Here is a 23,769-nt window from a genome sequence, read left to right on the forward strand (position 1 = left end):
TTCAGTAATTTAATCCCTACTTCAGCTCCTAAATGAACGATTTTTTGTTGCTATTTTAGATTTTTGTATCTATTTTGTTGGAAATTAATTTTCATCTTTGCCAGCTGCTGTTTAAGGGCACCTCTTCTTATTACAAGACAATAAAATGCATTTGGTCCTCCTGTATTGCAGACAGCATAACAGGGAGATGTGTTAAATCTTTAAAATGCCAAAGAAGAAATTTGTCTGTATATCCCTGTGTACGTCGATCAAAACACTGGGCTCAGATCTTACCCTGTTAATCACTGATGCTTCACTTATATTTTCCTTCACTTACCTGCATCTCCTTCCTCAGTGTCCTCTTTGTTGATAGCTGTCATGCTTACCACAGAGAAGTTAAACAACCACTAATTATTTGACAAGTTCTAAAAAAAGTGTTAAAAATGGTGATGGACCTACCTGATCTCCCCAAATACAGCTCCTGCTCTTAGTGTAACCAGGACTTTGGTACCATCAGGGCCTCCAAGGACTTGAACTTCACCCTGTTTGATGATGTACATCTCTCTGCCAATCTCTCCCTGGGCATACAAACACATAAAGAACCCATGTTTTAGCAGTGTTTTTTGTTGTTTGAATAATATGACAGGTTCTTCTTTAAATATCTCTCTATTCTCTTGTGAACAGAGGGTGTACTGCTATTATGAGGCAAAGCAGCAATTTAGTTTTAAAAGTGAAAAAGCTGCAGCAACAAAGCCAGGACTGAAAATGTAGGGACTTGCACTTCCTATCTCTTCACTTGGTCCTCCAAGCTTGCATGCAGCATCTCCTTGGTGAAGTAGGGTGAGACCAAAATACATCCAAGAGGAATGTGGCTCCAACATTCCCTACTACATGTTGCAGCATTAATAAGATTGCTATGGTTGTTGTTCACACAGTAGATTTATACAAGTGAGAGGCCTTTTAGCTCTGAATCAAGCTGTAATAAGTTGATACTTCAATTTCTCATAATCCATCTTTGGTAAGAACCGTTTGCATCAGACTGCAGTACCAAGACATTGAATCTGTTGCTGTCCTTTATTCTCTCTGCTGTGTCAGAGCCCCATCTAGTCTAAGATCCTTTTATGCTGTGCATTGTATAAGCAAACACACCAAACTACTCTTCCACCCTTCTTAGCCAACAGTAATCCTGGGATTGGTCTTTGAAGGGACACACTTCATCCTTCAGTGTATTCACAAATGTTTGACTTCTACACAGCGGAGTCAGTGGAACTAACCCAGCATTCTGGAGGAGGATTGTATGCTTAACTCTTGGAGGGAACAGGACCTTAGTGAACGTGTTGGACCAGAACTGCTAAAGACAACTTCAGGAGTTCTGATGGTCACTTCTGGATGTAGCGGGACCTGTGGGTCACTTGCCAGAACAGTGATAGTACGGATTACTATTCATCCCCCCAAGTCTTAATTGCATCTTACTTTGCCCTATGTTTACATGCTTTCTGAAAAGGCACTTGGGCCAACTGGTCAGAAGCTGAGCTATTTGCCTGTGAACTACCTGTCTGGCCAGGTTTAAGCCAAAATGCTGAGACAAGGTAGGCGTCTTTGCTAAGAGACAGTGTGACATCATTCAGCTGGAAACCTGGAGATGGCTCTGAGCTATGAGTGAAAGTAGAGCAGATCCTGCTGGAAGGAGCTTTATGGGATGCAGTATATTTTCTACATTCTTAGATAATTCTACTTAAGAGTGTCTGAGTACACAAACGAAGCACTGGCAAAGCCTCATAGACTGAGATCTGTAGGCTGGGTTTGTATGCATAGAAGTATAGAAACAGTAAGTTTGATCCATTTTAAATATTAAAATTTCATGAGGTATCATTAGATAAGCCCTATTTACATTAAATGCTTTCCCATATTACTATAATTTCATGTTTAGTAATGTAAGTAATAAAATCCATATTGTCTTGCTCTAGGTTGAAATTTGAGAGCACATTTGTTGTTACTACACAGAGTAGCCTAATTAATTTTACGCTTTTTAATTCAGTCAGGATTAATTTTATTTAAAGGACATTGTTGACCGGTATTTGAACTCTTTTTCTAAAATACATAGTATAATTCTTATTTGAACAAGACAAGAATGCTCACCTTTTTGCAGACAAAGTCACCAGGTAAATACACAATGGATTTCAACCTTATCAGCATGTCATGTATCATCTGCGTATCACAGCCCTGTTAAAATAGAGTTGATCACTCTGCTAATTCAGTATTAAAAGTGACTATTAGTGCCTCAAAAGCCAACAATATAGGAATGACCCAGGGATTCCATAAGTGGAATGCAAACTCAAAAGATCATAAAGATCAGCTATTAGAGCTGAGAAAAGACTGAAAGAGTTGTTATTTCAAGTACTTATAAGGTTCTCTATGGGTTGAACATATTTTCATTTTTTTACAAAGTGAGTTTCTGTATGTCCAGATTTTCAGAGGAAGCTCAGTTAGTGTTATGTTCAGAGCTTTATGTGTCTTTTATGGGAATTTTATGGGATTTTTTTTTTTTTTAACTGATCCGGGGGAAAAAAGCAGATCATGTCAAATGTTGATATGAATCTATGAACTCCATTCCTTCAGCAAGTATGGAAAAACTGTACAGCCATGTAATGTTTATACAGATACAACATGTGATTTCTTGCAAATGTGAAACAAGAAAATTTGCTGTGTGTACTTCTAAAAACTCAAGGTCTCCTTGCTTTTGTGCCAGAAATACAATTTTAAGTACACATTTAAATTGTAGCTCTGCCAAACTACCATGATAAGTAGAGAAAAAGCTCCTTTGCACAAAAATTGACTTTGAAGCAGCTTTCCCTACAGCAATGTTACACTGCCAGAACACAGCATGGGTGATCTCTCAGGCACACCTGGATGGCTACAACAAGGTGGACTGCATTAAAAATTATCTTATTCTCTGTCTGACTCTTGAGATTAGTTATACTCTGAACTTACTCACAGTCTGACCATACCATCAACTACAGTATGTTGTTGTAACAGGATTTTGCCTTAGTCTCATTTGCTTTCTTTAAAGATCAATGTCTTAACTCAAAAGAAATCCAAATGCAGGCAATTGGGTTTGTTCTGATGTCTCCATTCACTGAGACATTTCTTAGACTTATTTTGCCTTGTATGCTAACAAACATGTACTTAAGTGTTGCAAGATGCACAAGACAAGGTTTCTGCACGGAATACCACATATTTCTGCATTCTCCTCTAAAACTACTTGCCTTGAATAGGTCCACTTTATTGACAATGGCAAAGTTCACATCAATTGCGATGGCCAAGTGCATTTTGACTGGCATCTGCTCCAGTAATTCTGATTCATCTGAAAAAAAGAAAAAAAAAGACAAAGGAATGTCCACAAAAATGAGCAAAAATAACTTAATGGAGTTATTCTAACATTTATGAGTTCAAGTGAGGAAGCAGCTAATATGCTTTTACTAAGATGCTTAATATATCTTGTCTAAAATTATTACCAAAACATTGTATTAATGAATAGAATTTGTGAAGTAATAAGAATCGTATTGCTCTGTAGTTCCGTTCTTTTCCAAAGTAAGTTGAGCACCCTCCTCTCACTTCCCACATGCAACTCAGAAAAGGAGAAATGTGAATTTCACCCAATATCTGTATCTATACAATCTCCCTCACTCAGACATGCTAAGTAACTGGAATTGGAAATCCTCACCCAGCATTCCTTGAGAGTCCCATGTGTATTCATACCAAGTTCGAACACGATTTTGCACCATTTTGGGAATAGAATAAGTGTTCATATAGGAGACAGTGTTGTCCACACAGGAACGAAAGTAGTTCTGCCCTGCTGTTGCTGCTCCAATGACGTCTCTCATCTGCAAGCATCAACTGTTGTCACTACACATTTCCGTAAAAAATAGTCTTGATTTTAAAATCTTGTCAGCAACGTATAAAAATAATATAATACTTTTTGCAAAATCATTGATTAATTATGCATTTGGCTGCATGTTTTGAATGTTTTGTACTTCATCTGGTTTTTCAGAAACATTACAGATTTAATCTGATTGTCTTGGAAAGTGTAATGTTATGATTTTAGAGGAGTAATTTCTGGGTTTTAGCTTATTCTTATGTCTTATATTTCTAGACATGGATGAAAATTATAGATAATACTTTTCTTAAAAATCCATAGTAAAGCTATTCTGCATTTGGCATGCAATGCAAGTCAGAATTGAAGCAAACTGGGCTGAATTTCTGTAATAACATCATCTGACACCACTAGGACTAAAATTGTGCCACTGTTTAAATAGTTAAGAGATCAGTCCTAAGCTCTGAGAGCTAAAAGGTGACCCTTAAGTTTTTAGTGCAGGAACTTCATTTAACATTTCAACTCAAATGTAATTCAGTTTTTAGAAAGTGAGTGAGTTAATGTTCATTGGCTTTAAATCAAATTGTGTACAAAAGAGCTAAAAACAGGGAACTGATTAAACATGTGTATTTATCAGAAGACTAAGTATGTTTGACATTAAAATAGAGGATGGAAACTAAACTTTATCCCAGAAATAAACTCCATTATATTGAATATATTATCACTACATTACAGTAATTTGAATATAACGTTATTGATTATTTTATGTACCTGACCAATTAAACTGGAGAAGACAAAGACGCCCATGAAATAATTCAGCAGTTGAAAAACTATTTCAAACAGTGTTTGTGGTTCTGGAAGGCCACCGATGGTGATTAAACTACGAACTGCCCAGTAGTAACACCTCAGGTACCTGTGGATACAAACAGCATTTTTCTTAGACTGTAGCTACTTATGTGTTTGAAGTTAAGCATATGCCTACCTGAGTTGGGCCTTTCAGTGATGCTTTTCAGTCCAAAAGACTTTCACCGTTTTATGAAGAGTTATGAATTTATAAATGATAGTTACATAGGTCAGGTTGAGCTGAATGTTCTCAGAGCAAAATAAGAATGTATGGGAAATGCAGCTCTAATTTACTGTTCTCTAGTAACTCTACGTAGCATTACAGAAGACTTGTGTACAAAATTGCCAAGATGGACATTACAGTGCTAGAATGCTCCTGCTGAAGATGGCCAGAAGCAGTGTAAAAGTGTTAGAGACTGCCCAGAGTCTCTCTGTAGCAGCATACTGGATGCTCAAACACCTGAAGGCCCCTTTCATGGCTTTCACTTGATGACACCAGTGCGAAGCCTTATGGTGGGAATGAAAAATGCAATATTGTTCTTCTTGTGTCCATTTCTTCCATGTCCTTTAACCATGTTGGTCTTCTTCCCAGTCTGCTTCTGAGCACCCTTCAATGGCTCTACCTCCTGGGTTATGTCCAACAAGTTATGTATTTCCACGAGCTGTGTGTTAATCCAGCTTCTTTAAACCACCTCACTAATTCAGCACTGAAAGGTTGACTCCTCTATTAACATCTCCTAGCTGCTAGTCTCCACAACTCCTTCTGTCACCTTAACAAACTCTTTCTTGCCTTCTTTACTACAGAGTCTTTTGCCTTCGAGTCGTGTATTTCTACTAGTATGATAACACAAATTTATGAAAGCAACAAATGACCTGGAGAGAATGCTTTAAAAAAGTGCCTTGACATCTCTAAACCCCTGGTTTAAATTTCATTCTAGAACATTGAACCACAACAATGCAGCGTTGCAGTGGGGAATAACTAGTTCAAATTATTGTTGTGAGAATGCTATAATTTCCTTATTTTCTGAGCAAACAAGTAATTGTTTTAGATATATTTTTTAAAGCCTGCTATTAATTAGAATGTGACTTCCTAAGTTTCTGTACAATCAAACTTCAGCTTTGCTGATGATTAGGAGTGGAACTTAATTTTCCTTAATTGTAAAGTGGGATTTTCTATTATATCAGCTGTGACTACTGCTTCTGAAGCAATGATGATACCTTATGTTTGTTGAATTTTATTGAGTTTTAAATAATAATTTAAAAAAAACCAAACAACCCTCCCCAAACACTAAGACTGAGAAAAAATAGTTTTGGAGATAAGTTTGTTTTGAAATAGAAAGTCTCACATGCCTGCTCTGAACCTGAGGCCACCTGGTCTGCTTGCAGACCTTAGGTGTATATTTTATTTAATGGCCTCCACTTTCAGACTTCTCTCTTTTTAAGATATGAACTCCTATAATGGGACATTCATGTAATAATACAGGGTCGGTTTTGTGCAAGTGCGAGAAAATAAAATCACAATAACAACCAATTCCAATGAGGCTTGTTTTTTCTTAAATCACTTGAAAGCATTTTCAAGTTTTTCACCTAAAATGTAAGGCTTTACTTAGCAATTGATTCTGCTTTTCATTACAAAGTCACTTTTTTCTTGGTTGCAGATTAATAAAATGCATTAACAATGACCACTTTTACCATAGTTTTCTAGTTTTAGATGTTCACAGTCAGAACTGGCCATTTTCATTCAGAGTCCTCAAATAAAAAATGCATTGCATATTTTTCATCTTATCATTTTCCTTGTTAGGGATGCAAAATGAACTGCTGGATTATGCCACAACAATATTTTCAATATTTTCAATATTTTGGGATTAAAAAAAATCACGTGTGCATGTTTCCAGCAAAGTATGCAAAAGTAGCAGCTTTTTCTTAGACTTCTGTAGTATAAACAAATAATAAGAAAAAGACTCAGGTCCGTTTTGGAAGAATTACGTATTTAGGCATAAAATCATGCTTCTAGCTTGACTGAGGGGAATTATCATGTAAAGCATATTAATATTATATTGATTTGCCATAACTGAGAATGCTGTGGTGCTTGAAACATGTATAATTGGGTAATATAAGAGTAAAGAAATTAACATTAGTTCTGTGCTAGTTACTTTAGGAAACAAAAGTAATTAAGCAATTCCCTCACCCACAATGGCTCTGCATGCCAAGTTTGTGAACCCCACCATGATAGACAATATAATCTTTATTCTGGGAATGTCTACAAAGAATGAAAGCAGCTCCTCAGAGGAATTTAGGGGTCACACTCTTCTTTGCAGTTTTGTATGTCCAAAATGTGAGATTTTTTTTTATATCTGCCTACCCCTTTCTTAAGATGTAGTTAATACACTGTGTTCTTCTGTAATTTTACTTCAAAAGAAACTTTCTATTGGCAGAGGCACATGATATTCTCTATCTCTTAGGCACAGGTTTTCTCCATTTATGCATTTTTATTTTGATCTGAAATGGAAGTTGCACAGCTGAAGTACAGAGCAGCTTTTTTCTTCCCTACGAATGGGAGAAATGAGATTGTAAATTTTGTTTAAGGAAAGCCAGAAAAAACAAACTCCTATTTTAACAGTATTAGCAGCTCTGCTTCCTACCAGCATGTGTCTGGAAACCATCACTGTTCACTATACAGCTTACCAGCCTGCTATAAAATTACTGTTGAAGTAAACAACAGTCATGAGACAAGAAAGGGATTTTCCCTCTGTGCATCATAGAGAGTATGTTTATCCTTCATGCAGTCAAACTACTAGATTTTCCCTTAAAAAGAAAACCTAGGTATGAAAACATTCAGAAACACTACAAATAAGATACCTTGTAATATTATGCCAATAGAAATATCTTTTTCAGAAAAGTCCATTTCAGAATACACTAAACTTCTTTCATGGTTTTGTTTAGTGCAGGTATCAAGTCTTTGTGCATGTGTCTCTCAGCTTTTAAGGTGGTACTCACATAATCATTTCAGCCCAGGTAGGCATTGTTTTAGGGCTCTCATTTTTTACTTCTCTCAGACTACAGCCAGGATGGGTTTAAGCAGAGTAAAGAAGCAGCCTTTATAAACTAATGAATTCCTTCTTGATGCCTCTTCTAGAGTGATGTGTTCATCAGGTGCCTTCGGGTCTGATGATCTCAGACACACTGAGGAAACTATAACATTTTTACCTAAAAAAGTATTGCTGTGGATAGCAGGTCTGAAAGTCTGACACGTGAGTTGGGCTGTGCATTCACAGCTTGTCTGGAGGCACAAAACTATCTTTGCATAGCAAACACTGGCACATCAGACCTATTGCAAGAGCAATGCACAGCTGATACCCAGGAGACACATTTCAAGATTTGTCAGTCTCACTGTGCATTGGGCAATGCATAGAAAAGGAGAGGAATTGCTCTAGACACGTACAGTGACCATTTTCTGGGACTTCCAGACATCCACTAAGTCTGTCCTCAGAACAGGAAGGCAGCAAGCTACAGAAAAACATAATTGGGATGCAAATAGGTGTCTTAAATTTGCCAAAGAATTTTGCAGACTGCTTGTGGATGACTTGCAAATACCATGAGCAAAGTGAAACAATTTGTTTTGCCTAAATTTACTGCTGACCTGGAGGGTTTGCATGAGAATTTCAGCTCCCTAGTTTCAGTTTCTCTGTGAACGGGGATGAAAGAGATATACTTCCTTGGGACAATTCAGAACAATGACATTACATTGAATCCCTTGAAAAGGATTTGTCCATTTTCCTCAGGAACTGGGGAGACTGATCTTTTACTTAGGTAGTTAAATTAGATTGTAAATAAACACATATAGTTGAAATTGTCCATTTAAAGAGACCTTTTCAATATGCTGCTACTGTCCTTGCACAGACTCTACACTCTGGTTTTGCCTTAGTGGTGCTGTGCTTCTGCATTAGGAGAGACTGCGGTCTTGCCCACTCGAGCTCACGAGTGCACTTTTAATGCTGGAAACATTGTGTGTGGCTAATTTGGGTGTGTTGCAGGGAAGCAAAATTGACTGCCTTTTACGCCTCAAGTCAAGGGATTTGACTGAAGGCTGCTGTGCAAAAGAACTCAAATCTTGCACTGACACTAACACTTCCTGGACAAGAACTGGAAAAGAATAGAGCTTGCAGAAATTTGCAGAAGCACTACTTTGATAATTTTGCTTGTGGTTTGAGTGTTGCATATAGCTGTTACTTACAGATTTAGCTCATCAGCTAGTGTGCCTGCTCAGGAACATGTATGTAATCCAACTGATAATGGAAACTGTCGTCTGTTAATTATTTTTAGCCTGGAAAAGGAAAAAAAAATCCTAGGAGTGTTGACATTTTTAAGAACTGGTTTTGGCCATAACTATCAATATTTTATGGACACAGCAGGGATTCTACATAAAGCATTAATGCCACTAAATCAGTGCCAGATCGTTTGCTGTGGGTCAGTGTAATCTGAGATGGCTAGAATTTTGATTTACTTGTCAAACTGCTTGCTGTCATTTTGTTAAAGTTAGCTAAGTAGCTATGTTTGCCTAACCTTTCTGAATATGTTCCCATTCTTTGTGAGACTACTGGCATATTTTGCTTCAAATACTGTCAACCCTGAACGCTCTGTGAAAGCAAATTATATGTTCGCTGCTGTGCCATAATGTATGCTGCAGTACTAGTCACTTTTCCTGACATATTGTTCTTATATCTGCTTTCCACATAAATGAATATACCTAGAAGTATCTTGTCTGATAAGTTTAAATTCACATTGCATCTCCAGTTATAACTAATGCTCACACAATGCCTCTCTGTGTAAAAAAATCCTCAAACATTTGATGATTACATTTTATGTCATGCCTAATTCTCTAAGGCAATGACTATCCCATACAGTCAGCATTTGATGTTAGTGGGATACAAAGCTATACTTTACGAAATGCAGCTCATTGTGGAATATTCTTTGGGGTTCCATGTTCATGGTACTATATATTCCAGCATGAGTTAGATACAGGCAAAATAATAAAGTCAGACATTCACCAACCAGTTGTCAAGATGAAGTAGATTAATGGCTTAATGAGGTTTACATGGATATATCATTGAATCATTGAATGGTTTGGGTTGGAAAGGGCCTTAAAGATTATTCAGTTCCAACCTCCCTACCATGGGGAGGGATACCTTCCACTAGACCAGGTTTCTCAGAGCCCCATCCAGCCTGGCCTTGAACACCTTCATGGATTGGGAGACCACAACCTCTCTGGGCAACATTTCAGTGCCTTACCACCCTTATAGTAGGAACTTCTTCCTAATATCTAATTCAAATGTGTCCTCTTTCAGTTTCAAGCCATTCCCCCTTGTTCTATCTCTGCATGCCCTTGTAAAAATTCCCTGTGCAGTCTTCATGTAGGCTCCCCTTTAGGTACTGGATGGTGCTACAAGGTCTCCCCAGTGCCTTCTCTTCTCTAGGCTGAACAGTCCCAACTTTCCCAACCTGTCTTCAAAGGAGAGGTGCTCCAGACCTGTGATTAACTTAGTGGCCTCCTCTGGAGTTGCTCCAACAGGTCAATGCTTTTCTTGTATTTGGATATTTATATACCCAAATATGCATTTTATTTCAGAATCTCAGTTTAATGCAGAACTTGAATTCTCATTTTATTATCATTGTTTCTAGAACAAATCTGCTCTAATTCCATGTGATTGCAGTGTGACTTCATTTGAGAATTTTTTTTTGTCTCCTAATGGAAAAGGTATCACAAAATATTAGAAAACGTGGCCATTGTGAGGGCACAACTGCATTGTCTGTGGCAAAGCCAGTAAATAATTTCTACTGATTGTTTCTCTGAGCAAAATGTGAAATATTTTTCTCTGTGAAAAACAGGTAATTCTTTCTTGCCTGTTCTCTAGACTGTTCTGAAGAAGCTTGAAGACTGAGTAAACTCTCTATTTTCAGAGTTTTCAGGTTTCTTACTCTCATGTACCTTATTTTTTAATTATGAGGCAAGTATTCCCAAGAATCACATTGGCAAAAAATATAATGGAAATTGCTTCTGAATTTTGTCAGATTTCTGCAAACCTCGATCCTGCAGATAAATACCCATCTATAACTTCACTTACATAAGTGGTCCCACTAAGCTCCATGACCCTGCCTGCAGGTCTGACTGCAGTACTCAAGCTGAGTATTTTAGTGGTGTTTGAAAACTTCAGACGTCATTTTTTTCAAGAGCCAACCCTACTTATTAAAAATCAGTGCTGCTTTACACAAAGTGTGTTTTGCTCTCAAAGGCTATTTTCTAGTCTTTCAAGACAGTGACTTGACACTAAACTTGTAAGTCTGACAAAACTACAAACAAGAGGAGCACATCTCCAAGAGAAAGGTGAAAAGTTGTTTAGGTGATTTATGACAGCAGTAGGATACCATATGTGGTTTCGCAAGGAATGTAATCAAAGAACAAATTGAGCTTCTGTGGCTTTAACTATATTATAGCCTTTGAAAGAAATGAATGTTCATACAACTGAACCTGCTAGATATATCTTTATAAGACTATGCACAGAATATATTATGACTGCGCTGTTTTCTCTTACTTCCTCTATCACCTTAATAAATGTTCCTTGGTACCCAACTAGTGCTGTCATAAGGAGCTTGTGGAAAATTGTGCCAATATCCAGTGTTTCCCCTGAAGACACTCTGCCACATGTTTAAGCATGATCTTCTCAAAAGATCAGAGAGAGCTGGTGGAATTTTGTCAGACCAATCACTGTGGTGTAGAGGGACTAAAATGTTGCACTTTCAGGACACAATGCTGTGTGGCAGCAAAAGAACTCCCAAATTATCCCTGTGTTTCCTTTGAGGGATTGCTGTACAATCCTTCTAACAGTTCCCAGGTGCATATGCAATCAGTAAGTTTAATTTATGACCCTTGTTGCTTTCTAAATGTTTAATTAAGTTAGTACTTAGCACTGACTCATAAACCTATAAAAGCTGAAAGCGGTGAACTGATTATTCACTGCACCTGCCCTCCAAATATGTGTTAGTATTGAAAACTCCTAATCAGCAGTCATGGTGCTAAAAGTTTGCTATCCAAGCACTTATAAAGTAAGGGCATACCCTGCAAGCAGTGGCATGGGAGAAGGATGGGGAAGCAGGAAGGGGCAAAATCAACAAAAATCTCTTGCAAGAGAAAAGGACTTACATGTTTCCTTCACCATCATATACCCATCTAGTGCTGCCAATTCCTTCATAGTCTGAAGCCCAATAATACACGCATGCATTAATGTGCAAGATAAACAGCAAGTATCCAGTTGTTCGAATGACCCTATAAAAGTCAACAGATTCCTGTAAAACAACTTATATTTTTCCTTTTTTTTAATATAGACCCCATTACTTCTTTGGATTAATAATGTTAATGTTAAGCATCCACTTAAGTAGTTCCCCACCTGTATTGATTCAATGAAAAAAATGGTTGGCAGTTACCCATCTCTCACATCTGTCCAAGGTCAAATAAATATCTTTCCTAGAATATTTGACATGGGGAAATTTTTAAATTATGGTTCCCTGAGGAGTTTATAGTCCACTTCTTTTAATGGCTATGAATATTTCCAGAAATTTGAAACTATATTAATGAGGGTACAGGGTAAAAAATAATGTGTTTCCCAAACTCTGTCCAAGATAGGCTGTAAACTTGTGAACCAAAGCCAAGAAATGTCTGAGGTCAGAAATGAACTGCTTTACAAGACCTGTAGTAGAAAGCCTGCAGTAGATCCTCTACATAGTATGATTTAGTCTCTACAGCAGGAGTTATATCATTCCTAATCCCAGCTCTTTTGCTTATGGCCAGTTCTTTGAACAATATCAATGATGAACTACTTAAGCACCAAACAGCTTTCTGTTTAATACAATAATGATCTCATTGTATATCCTCTGTTCAGTGCCTGGGGATCAAAAGAAATATCTCCTGGATTTAGATCTCTATTGAAATACTCATACAAGCAGGGAATAAATAAGTAGGAAAAGTACAGGACTTGTCTAAACACCGGCTGGTAGGTAATGCGTTTATCTGCTACAGCTAGAACTCAAGGCAGTATGCAGTGCAGAATAACTGAATAAGTGGTTTTATGAAAATTTAATAAGATCTAACTAAGTCAGGCCTATAAACAAAGTTAATGGGAGATAATATCTCTGTGGTTGCTTCATTAAGCACTCCTTTGCGGCTTCTTCAGCCTTTGCATGCTGTCCTTGGCCTCTCCATGCCGTACACTACCTAAGTGTACACTTCTTCTTTTTTTATGCTCACAAATGAATACTATTTCTCTGTTTAAAAGTTGGCATGCTTCCAGGACAGTTCTGTTTAGGATTGCAAGCTGTAGAGAACAGCAGATAGCTGTTGTGATCTAGTAATGTTGCACTATTGCCCATGCCAGGTCTTCTGTTCAAGTTTGAATCCATGAAAGACTCCTGAGGTCTGAGTGAAGATTCCAGAAACCTTTGCTATGTTATATTTCTCCAGACATATGTTGAATCTATCACAATGAGAAGATAAGATGTAAGTAACTCTTGCTAGCTCTAGTCCTACAAACTCAAACTACTTAGTTTGAGAAGAGAATCCCCCCAGGTATATCAAGTTGCTGTGTAGAAGCTTAGTTTGATATTATCTAGTTAATTGGTGCCTTATTGCTCAAAGTGTGACTATACCAATCTCAGACCAAAGAAAGATTGACACATTAAAATATAATGCAGTAATTTGCGAAAAAAGACTGGGGTTTTTTAGATCTTTTGGCTCCTGATTGTGGTCTTCTTCGCTACCTCTGTTCTCCATTTGTCAATGAGCAAAACTGGGAGTCAGTGTTTTCTGAACTATGAATTAGAAAATAGATTCGCTTTGTAATATTTAGATTCTGCAGTTTACATTCTGAAAGCGATTTAATATTATACATCTGAGTGGGTCTTTGACCAGGAAGCAAAGACACAAGCAGCAACACATAGCTGTGGTTCTCAACACATATCACACTAAAAAGCTCTCTGACAAGGCAGAAGTGCTTTGCAGGGTAGCTGACTTATTTCTGCAGCACCAACAGACAGGAACAGTACATACTCCAAAACTGGGACAGGGAAAAGAATCTGTTGGTGTTGGTATTACACAAGGTAAACTAGGCCTGATGACGTTGACAATAATGATGACAAAGTAGATGGGTTCATTGGGTTTTATCAGCATCACTGACAGCTGAGGGGCCTATGAAACTTGCCATAGCTGTGTCCATGGACTCCTCGAGTTGGATCCAAAATTCCTTCTGTTAATGCAGAAGGTGACAGTTCGGCAGACTATGGTTATAATCACTACTTGAGAACTGTGCTGAATTGATCCTCATTCCAACTGTAGTCAGTGCAGTGAAGGATCAAGTTTCTGTATATGCCAGGTTTATGGGGAGAACATGTTTGAAGAAAAATGTTGACACAGGCTCAGGTTCATAACTCCTATTAAGTACAAATAAACAGCTACTGAGGATTTGGAACTGCTATTAGCAACCTGAAGAAAGTATTCTTAAGCTCTTTCTCTAAAGAAACTACTTTCTGATACTTCTGATCAGTTAAATTTTGGCAGCAGCCTCAGTTTGGTGAATATTTTGCCTGAACCAGGCCAGCTGAACTGAGGTAGATTTCATATGTAAGTGAAGCCTTATATATATTATATTAATGATTACCATAAAACAGATGTTTTAAAAAACCCTTTAAATTGAACAGTTAAAGATGTATCATATTCCACCCAGTGCTTAACTGACAACTCATGAAATCATATGAAATGCATTCTATGCCAAGCTTTGCGTGCCACTTGAGTTTTATCAGCACATACCTGTAGATGTATGCTTTTTCCATAATAGCTTCCAAACGATCATTAAACTCAAAGAATGTGTTATGCTGCATGGAAAACAAACAAAAGTAATCCAATCAATATTTTTCAGTAAACATCTCTTTTATAGTACTACTGGCATTAATTCACATACACATTTTGAAAATGGATTTTTCAGTAATCAAACTTTCTATAAACATTGTCCTAGTCCTGGCCAGGACAGGGTTAATTTTTTCAGTAGCTGGGAGGGGCGTGGCTAGGAGTCGATGTTGTTCTATATCACCTCAGATCATTGCTTCGGGTGGGATAAAGGGACTCTCTCTTCTAGGGAAGAAAGGTGTTCCTTCCTGTTGAGAAAACCTGGCAGAGGGAGCTGTCTGATATTGTTTATTATTGGGGAGTTTTTCCATGTGAATAATTTCTTTTCTTATATCCTCTGTCATTAGCAATGTTCTTGTTAGTGTTCATTTTCTTGTCTCATTGCTGTTTCCAGTAAATTGTTCTTATCTCAACTGGTGCTCTATGCCTTTTGTGCCTCCAATTGGAGGGAGGAGGGTGCATAGCCTACGGTTTTAGTGGGAGAATTCAACTGGAGAATACTATTCCTAAACCATGACAAAGATTTAACAAAAATGTGAACTGAAAAGCAAAGATAAATTTGAGTTAAATGTCTTTTTGGGTGTCGAATGTCCCCTTAATCTGATTACAGAAATAACCTTGCTGTTTTATTCAGAGTACTGCAGATGAACAACTCCTACTTCCTCAAACATATATAATTCAAACATATATAATTCAAACAGATATAATTGCTTGGGCAACACGATCACAGAGAATTACATGCATTTTTTCTCTTCCTGAAATTCCAGTAATTCTCCAGCAAGCAATCATGTGTATCAACAACCACCTACTAGAGGATATTCTGTGGTATCAACTGCAGCTGTATCGAATTCTTCCTGTTCAGTATTTGCAGTTGATCTTTAGTGATTGCATGAATCTTTTTTCTTTGTTTTTATTCAATACACAGCTGATTGCCTAATACAAGGTGCTATTTAACTTTTCATTCTTTTATATAATTTTCATTCTGATTTAAGGAATTTTGAAGTTTTATTGAATACCAAAGTGAGGAGCACCCTCATTTTATTGTCAGAGTTCTTGTGTCTCCCCCAACTTTAAATGAAAACCATTTATTTCTCAACATGTTGTTTGTGTGTGCAGAGAAATGCATTTAGCATGGCCTGCTAGGTACTGCTCTAATCCCTTCTCAGACCTTTCATTACACAACTCCAAGTGTCCTTGGACTCGATGACAAAAGTAGGTTTGTGCTTGATAGATATTCTGTCTATAGTTTATGTTGTCCTTAAAATTACCTCCTTTGCTTTTAAACACCTGACATAAGCAGCAGAAGGGGAAAATACATTGGCATTAACTGGTGATTTTTTTTTAAATCTTTGAAAACTAAGCAGGTAATTTGAGATTAATCTAATTTAAATAAAGTGAAAAAAACAGCTTTAATCAAAAAATACTTTTTGAAATTGGGAAATAATAAAGTCAGAAGAAAAATGAGAGAATAAGGGCTTAATTTGGCTAGACTATGAGTTGCATTTTTTTTTTAGTTATGTTGTGCCTTAGCCTGAAGATATTTTACAATTTCTAAGTTTCATATTCCTCAGTACTATAAAAAACTTTCTGTTGTGTTGCAAAAACGTCAGTGCATGGTTAGCCATCCATCACTGACACAGATCTTACCTTTAGCATCCTGTTTACTCGAAGTGCTGGGTTAAATCCAAAGAAGAAGTATAAAATGTCAAATGGAAACACTGATAGCACATCAAGCTGTTGAAGAGTAGAGAGGTCAATTTAAACTTCATAGTATTCATAATGTATTTATTTGCTGTCAAAAATCTGCTTAGACTGAATCATGACTGCAATAATATTTGAAGAGTCAGCATGCTAAGCATGTAGCTTCCTAAGTATTGGCAGGCAAGATTATCTCTTTGAAAACACCAACAGCTTGGCTCTGCCCTGCTTTTGAGTCCCCTGTGCCTGAGATTTTAATCTGTTTCATGTGGATTATTGATAGTATCTCATATACTTGATTATTAATACATCCCATTTTTTCAGTTGTAGTTCTGACCAGACTAAAATGTTTGGCATGTGGCTGGTGAGTGCAGGTGGGGAGGCCACTGCATAAGCACTTCTTAAAAGTCTTCAGCTTTTAAAAGAAGGCTGCCTAAAGCAATTTGAGAGAGCACAATGAATTAGATTTCTTGCTTGCAACCTGCAGAAGGCATGTGTTCCAAACAACAGATTCATCATAGGATGATAAATTAGGCTGGGCATTTTATTTGGTTGGTTGGTTGGTTTGAGAGTTTTCTAAATAGATTTTGTCTTCCATCATATTTGGATGCTGCTTCTTCCCATACCTCTAAGGTTTTCAATATCTCCCTGCAGTACGTCAGCTATGTGATTACTCTTCTTATCTTCATGCTTTGTTCTTTCCAAAGACAGAGAAGGAAAGCTGTGGCAAATTTATCTTTTTCTTTCTAAAGATCCTGGGATACCTTGCTTTGTTGCTGTTATTGCTTGGGAGGAAGAGAGGGATGTCAAACTCTGGGCTTCATCTCACTGTAATCAGAAATGCCTTTGCTCTGAGGGGTGTAAATCATGTTGGCAGCAACCAGCCTGCAGCACTGACCTTTTATTCCATGCAAGTAAGAAACAGTTAATACCTGAAGAGTGTGCAAAGCAAACCAAAAAATTGATTGAGGAGAAACAGCCTCTTATGGTCTCTCTCTCTCCCTCTCTCAGACACGTCTAAGAGGAGGCAAAATTTAGTCGAAAGTGCATTAATATCAGTAACTGTTAATTAGTACTTAATCATATGACAAATTCCGACATTATATCCATATCTTGCGTGTGGTGAGAACACTCAAATCTCATTAGTTTCTCCAGAAATCAAGAGCCCTAAACATACAGCAAATGTGAGCTTGAAATAAAACCATACAAATCCACTTAGGTGTCTTGCTTTAAGTTTGACTCTGTCAAACTCATTTGACTGTATATCCTGCACTTTTGGATAGCTTAATCTCAAGTAGTTAAGTAATGATACCACAGTCACTGAGAAAAATTTAACTGTGAACAAGGCAGGTGCAAAAGTAGAGAAGAGGAGGGGGCGATAACTGAGATGTGTGTTTAGTGTCACAGAGCTGTATGTGCATCAGGAATTCAATAAACTACCTACCTTCTGTTGGCAAAAAAACCCCCAACATTTAGGAGCAGCATGAAAAATTTTCCTAGATCAAATGCATCTTTGTTTTTACAAAGTGCCATGAGCATCAAAATTCTTAGTTTGAATTTTTGACTGCTCCTGTGAGTGATGAGCTGTTCAGTGAGGTACAATGTAGGCACAAGTACAATGAGGTACTTCATAAGAATCTACGGAATAGAGTTATCATGTCTCTTCAAGAGTTTTAATTTTGTTTAATGAATCTCTGGCAAATGGTGCTATTGTCTTTAGTGTGCGCTGGGATGACCTCACAAAAACTAATCAAATTCTATTTTATTAATTTATTGTAATTCCAAAATAATATTTAGAATTGCATTTATAAACATTCTGTCTTCCAGTTAAACACTGTTTATGAAGATGGCAGTCTTCAGCTGGTGAGCACTGATATGCCAACGAGCCCATGCTTTCTGGTGATATTCTTAAACCAACAGTGATTTTCAGTGAATGAAAAAAAAATCCTGTGAAATCCTACAGCCAGAACTTCACATTGATATCAGTAACACAGGGTCTACTTACCCGAAACTTCACAGTGCTGTGGTAAAATTTCTTCGTTTCCACTTTGTCTGACTACAGTGACAATGAAAGGAGAAAAAGTCAGTCAGGAACAGAATGTCAAGGATGACCCTCTGCTACTCAACAATAGTAGGGGTGATGACAGTTAAGTTAATGATGGTCTAAAAGTATGAATGGAGAAACATCTGTAGATATTTCTGAGAAGTAGTACTTTTATTAGTCTAGCTTACATTAGATCAGATTTTATTATAACTGCTTGAAAAAATGAGGGCTGGGGTTTGTCTGATTTTTTCCCATCTGGATGTTGGTCTAGAAAAGCACATTACATTTTTTCCTCAAAACTTCCCTCCTGAGACATCTGTACCACTTCGTGCTCAAGCCAACCCCCTTCAATTTCACAGCAAAAAAATGCTTTTATCTGCAGTGATTCCAAGAAAAATGAAAAGAATGTTTTTAATGATGCTGTACAAAATTAGCTCTTTGAATGCTAGCATTAACATGCTAGCATTACTAGCATTATAATAATCAACACTGCATTCATTACCAATGATTAGCTTTTTATTTTTAAATTGTTCTTCACGGGAACTGATGCTAATATAATAAGAAAGGGTAATCACAAGTATATAAAGAAATTTATCTATTATACTTTCTATATTTATATCAGGGAAACTTCAAAAATAGATTTAAGATCTTAATCATATTTCCATGCCAACTTTCACTATTATCAGTTTAAACACTGAACTAAATGCAGGAGATCAGGCAGCAGATGATTTCTGTGCACTAAAATCTGTGAATTGTAGAGACAGTTTCAAGGGAAATACAAGCTGAGCTTCGTATGTTAGAGTTTTAACTTTGTTCATAAAAACTGAGTTTTGTGGGATTTAGGCAAGATCCAGTTACTGAATGTCTTGGTGTGGAAAAACTCATTCCACTGCTCTGCATTTAATACCTATTGAAATGATATTTTCACAGTTTTGTCTGTAAAGGTGTCAGTAATATTGTGTATGTACAATGTATAAAATTTTTTGTAAAAGCACTGAACTAAAGCTAGTTCCAAATTAGATTTGAGGATATATAATTTTGAATTTTCTGTCTGTTAGGCACAGTAATGTCATGCTGAAGTTATCAAAACTTTTTTTTTTCTGAATTAAGTTCCTTTTTTCTGTAAGAAGTCAAAGAATCAAAAGCAGAGAAGACTTTGAAGAAATGTTAATGCTCTAGATACCCTTTGGTAGGGTAAGGGCAAGCTTTCAGGTAGCTGATTAAAATTTTATTTTGCATTTTTTCTATAAAAACATAACACAAAAATAGTAGCAAGAACCAAAATTGAACATACATATTTTCCCAAAACAAATGATCTCAAATGAATTTTTTTCAAAATATCCTAAAATTACAGGGATTTGCTCTGATTTTGGAAAAAAATAAAACCACCATCTCACAATGCCCTGTCTTCAACTATGATTCTGGCACAAGGCAAATAGAAAGGTGAAATTTCATACAAGCATACCAACAGATGCATATATGCATGAATACATATGATATAATCACTGATTCCAGGGAGGAGTCTGTTTAGAGCTATATGCCTGTTTCAGCTGCTCTCATCTGTTACTTTCAAATCTGTTTTTTTCAATTTTTAAGGATTTAGGTAATGGATATGTTTCTTCCTGCACAGGATAATGGAACATCAGCGTAGAATGGAAGGTCAGTGAAGAAGAATATATGTATCCTTTGATAAACAAAAAAGTTACATCAATTTGACGTAGTGATAAAAAAGAAGTGTCAGATTGGATGAATTTCTATACTCTAACACACAACTGCTGCCTGTGGAAGTCCCACTTCCAATACTTACTATTATATCTCCCCCTCTGATAAACCGCACTCGGGGCTGGAAAATTATTAAGTCGCACAGGTAGCAAATGTCACACATTACATCAATGACAAACCAGTATATTGTGTTACTGGGAGTTTGGTATGGGAACACGTAGCGCAGGGGAATAAACCAGCAATTCCAGTTATAGGCGATTGTCACAAGCATGAGCCATGCCACATAACGGCGATCTGAAAGGAAAAACACTGGATGTAGAGGGAGGCATGAACTTGGAGTTGATTGTCATTCTTCTAGACACATTCATTCTGCTGCAGTCTCTAGGAATGCTTCTACCCAGAGCAACCTACCATTCTCCCTTTTGCAACTGGACATGCTGCTAAGGTGATACAGCTTGGAAACAGGAGTCACACAAGGACTGTGCAAAAATGAGAGCAAATAGAATTCAGTGCATCTGAAGAAACTTATACGATCATTTTGCATGCTGCTCGTGTATATTATATGTGACAAAAGAATTATTTGTCTCTAATGAATGGTACAAATTCCAGGTCAAGAAACAGAACACTTGGGTTGTGATTCTGGTCAGTTTGCATAACATCTTTGTGCATACCATCTTTACAACTGGTGTCACTTCTCCCTGTTTGTAATAAATATTGTTTAGGACAGGACCTCTGTGTCCCTGGGAGCTGCAAACTGGAATGTGTATCTTATGGTGGCTCACAGGTGCCGTGCAAAACCAGGCCACTTCAATATGACTTAACCCCAGCCTATTAAACAGCTTTTAATTTACCTGTGTATGAGTCAATTGTATCTGGTAGCTTCATATACTCCATGTATTTTTTCAGTGGAGGTTTCTTGAATTTACAGCACAGCATATCACAGTAATGATCCTCCTCTGGCTTTGTTTCTGCCTCCTCTTTCTTTTCTTCTTTTTTTTCATCTTTTTTTTCTTCTTTTGGTGGGGCTGGAGGCTTCTTTGGTGCTAGACACATAGATTACCAAAAACACTGACATTTTAACAATGGCTCAATTAATACACCCTGTTTTAACATGAGCAAAAGCTTCATTATGTTGAAATATCTTCTACAAACCCTGGGCAGTGACTAAAGTTATAATTCATTATATTAAATACATAGAAAAACACTTGAAGAATAAAATCACCACTGGTATAAATATGTGCATCTGCTATCATGAACAGGGCACTTATGTTACACAGTACAATCTCTATATTGCTGAATTTCCCTGGACAGTGCCTGTAAGTTATGCCTTTTATAAGATTGACAAGAAAACTGCTAATTTATAATTCAGCATTCATTAATGCAACTGAGCATTTCTCCTTACATGACTGTTGCAAAGAATGAATGCAGTGAGGATGGAGATAAGAAAAGACACCTGTGCCATGGGCTGACCTCTCCCCTCCCCTGATACCTGATATGTGAGATGCAGCAGGTGAAACTAGTGGGAAGCCTATGGTTTTGTACATTTCTAGGCTTATAAAAGTCTTGTAGCACTCCTTCAAACCCCGTTCTTCTGCCTTTGAGCTGGATACTGTTGTTTGCACATGTGTCCTATTAATTCTGGTGGCTTTACCTCTGATTAGGATACACAGTCTTAGCAGTAAACTGGCAAACTGAATCTATAATAAGTTAGGAAATAAAGGTCATAAGTTCTACAAAGAGAACAAAAGTGGTAGATGAGCAAAGAAATAATTTTTTAAAAGAAATTTGCTTATCAGTTGGAATAGTTTATTATTCTTGAGGCACCATTTTTTACAGCTTTTTAAAAAAACACATAAGTGATGAACGGCTTTTAGAAAGTGCCAGAACATAAAATCACCACACTCAATTCTTTGTGGAAAGGGAAAGTCAAACTTTCCCCTGAAGAGGAAAAGCACTGATTTTTCTTTTATGTTTCATATTTTGTCAAAAGTCAATGATTAATTAATGTCAGATGAGTCTGCTCTATTTAAAGCATGGACTTAAAGTCCTCAGTGTGTCCAGATTTCTGTCAAAGCTAAAATTTTATTTACTTTATTTATGCAGCAGGTCTCATAGCAAAGTGACTAACATCCACTCATAAGATATATATGTTTCTTCATATGTTTCCAATTCATCTCCATGAATAAACATATCTGGAGGTTATTTCAAAATACAGAAAACTTCTTGACACGGATGATTCTAGATACTGCCTCTGGTTTTTCCCCAAATTCTTCAGTGATGTCATTCAAAGGGACATTGTACCTAAGGACTCCGGCTTACTGTAGAGAAATAGGGGTAAATTGGCTTCTGTGGGCACAAAGTGATCCTTTCCCGTGGATAAACATTCTATACTTACAAAATAATTATCACAGTATTTTCTGTTGCCACAAAATTATTTTCAGTTTTAGGCTGAACAAATGCACAACTATTTATAGAGTCACTTACAAGATGTAGGACTTCCTTCAGGTGAAGATATCACTGGGTCATTCAGCTTTTCCTTATAGACATCTGCCCTTTCACGCAATCTTTTGACAATCACTTGAAGTTGGGCATCAGCCAACTCATTTGTTTGTAAACCTGGATGTTTTGGGTTCTGTACGCTAATTAAAACAAAAGAGAAGAAAAGGTTAACGTACTGGAAATGAATGGAAGGAAACAGTGGTAATTCTATTTCTGAGCTGAAGTCACACATTAAGATTGGATCTTTACTGAGCACAGTGCATATTCATATCACTTAATTCATGCTAATTGGAAACCTAAGTTACCTCCTCTTACCTTCTGCTCATGCCAGCAGCAGTCTGTGTGTTATTTCGAGCAGAGAAGGTCAGGGTACCCTGTTTAGCCTACTGCACTAATGGCTTCCCACCACTGCTTTTCACCAAGTTCTACTGTGGCTGTGTAAGGCCTAGAGCTTGCCTGATGTATTCACTAAGTTACAAGGCATTCTCTTCACATCTGTGTATAAAAATGTGCTCGTTGTTATACGGTAGTGTCCTAATGATGACAGGAAATGCAGATAGGGAGGAGAGACTTATGCTTACTTTATAATTTCTAATGTTGGGAAAATTGATTTCATCTATGTTTTTTATGGTTTGTTATGGCTAACATGAGGTAAAAAAAAATGCATCTGTTTTCAGTGGAAAAAAACCACTGGTCTTCTTGCTGAGGTTTCCTTTTTTTCTGCTAAGAGTTTGCTCAGGGTCATAGTAACACTAAGCTGATATTCCAGCACTCACAGCCTCTCTTCAAATCTGAGGACTATTGATTTTCAAACACCTGAAAACTCATACTCTGCACTGAAACTAATGCTTTCATTAGGTTTTATGCATGCTGGACAGTCAAATAGAAAATCTTGGTGAAAGCGATTCTTGATCAGCTCTTCTGTGCTTATTCTTACCTGAAATTTCATCCTCGATTACTTGCTACTGTCTGATTATGCAGACTGGGGTTGTTTTTGAGTGCCACTCAGCTGTCAGCTGGGGCACACATTTGGACTTCCTCTATGTAGAGACCAGGACATGGGATTATTTTCTATATCCTTGACTCAACACTTCTCAGCTGATGTGACACACCGATGTCAGAGATGGCTGGAAATAGCTGTGACAGCCACAGGGTAGCTCA

General features: G+C 37.1%; 1 protein-coding gene across 1 annotated transcript in view; it reads right to left on the bottom strand.

The window, feature by feature from the left end:
* Positions 1 to 23,769, bottom strand: part of CNGB3 (cyclic nucleotide gated channel subunit beta 3) — a 62,774-nt gene that overhangs the window by 12,065 nt on the left and 26,940 nt on the right. The window contains exons 4-15 of the mRNA XM_032128704.1: positions 22,594 to 22,748; positions 20,961 to 21,152; positions 20,195 to 20,403; positions 18,349 to 18,399; positions 16,293 to 16,379; positions 14,550 to 14,614; positions 11,895 to 12,017; positions 4,625 to 4,766; positions 3,704 to 3,863; positions 3,246 to 3,343; positions 2,119 to 2,202; positions 439 to 557 (exon numbers count right to left, since the gene is read on the bottom strand). Coding sequence (XP_031984595.1) covers positions 439 to 557; positions 2,119 to 2,202; positions 3,246 to 3,343; positions 3,704 to 3,863; positions 4,625 to 4,766; positions 11,895 to 12,017; positions 14,550 to 14,614; positions 16,293 to 16,379; positions 18,349 to 18,399; positions 20,195 to 20,403; positions 20,961 to 21,152; positions 22,594 to 22,748 — 1,485 coding nt within the window. The remainder of the gene's footprint in view (positions 1 to 438; positions 558 to 2,118; positions 2,203 to 3,245; positions 3,344 to 3,703; positions 3,864 to 4,624; positions 4,767 to 11,894; positions 12,018 to 14,549; positions 14,615 to 16,292; positions 16,380 to 18,348; positions 18,400 to 20,194; positions 20,404 to 20,960; positions 21,153 to 22,593; positions 22,749 to 23,769) is intronic.

This window comes from Corvus moneduloides, chromosome 1 (genome assembly GCF_009650955.1).
Source record: "Corvus moneduloides isolate bCorMon1 chromosome 1, bCorMon1.pri, whole genome shotgun sequence".
Taxonomy (NCBI): Eukaryota; Metazoa; Chordata; class Aves; order Passeriformes; family Corvidae; genus Corvus; species Corvus moneduloides.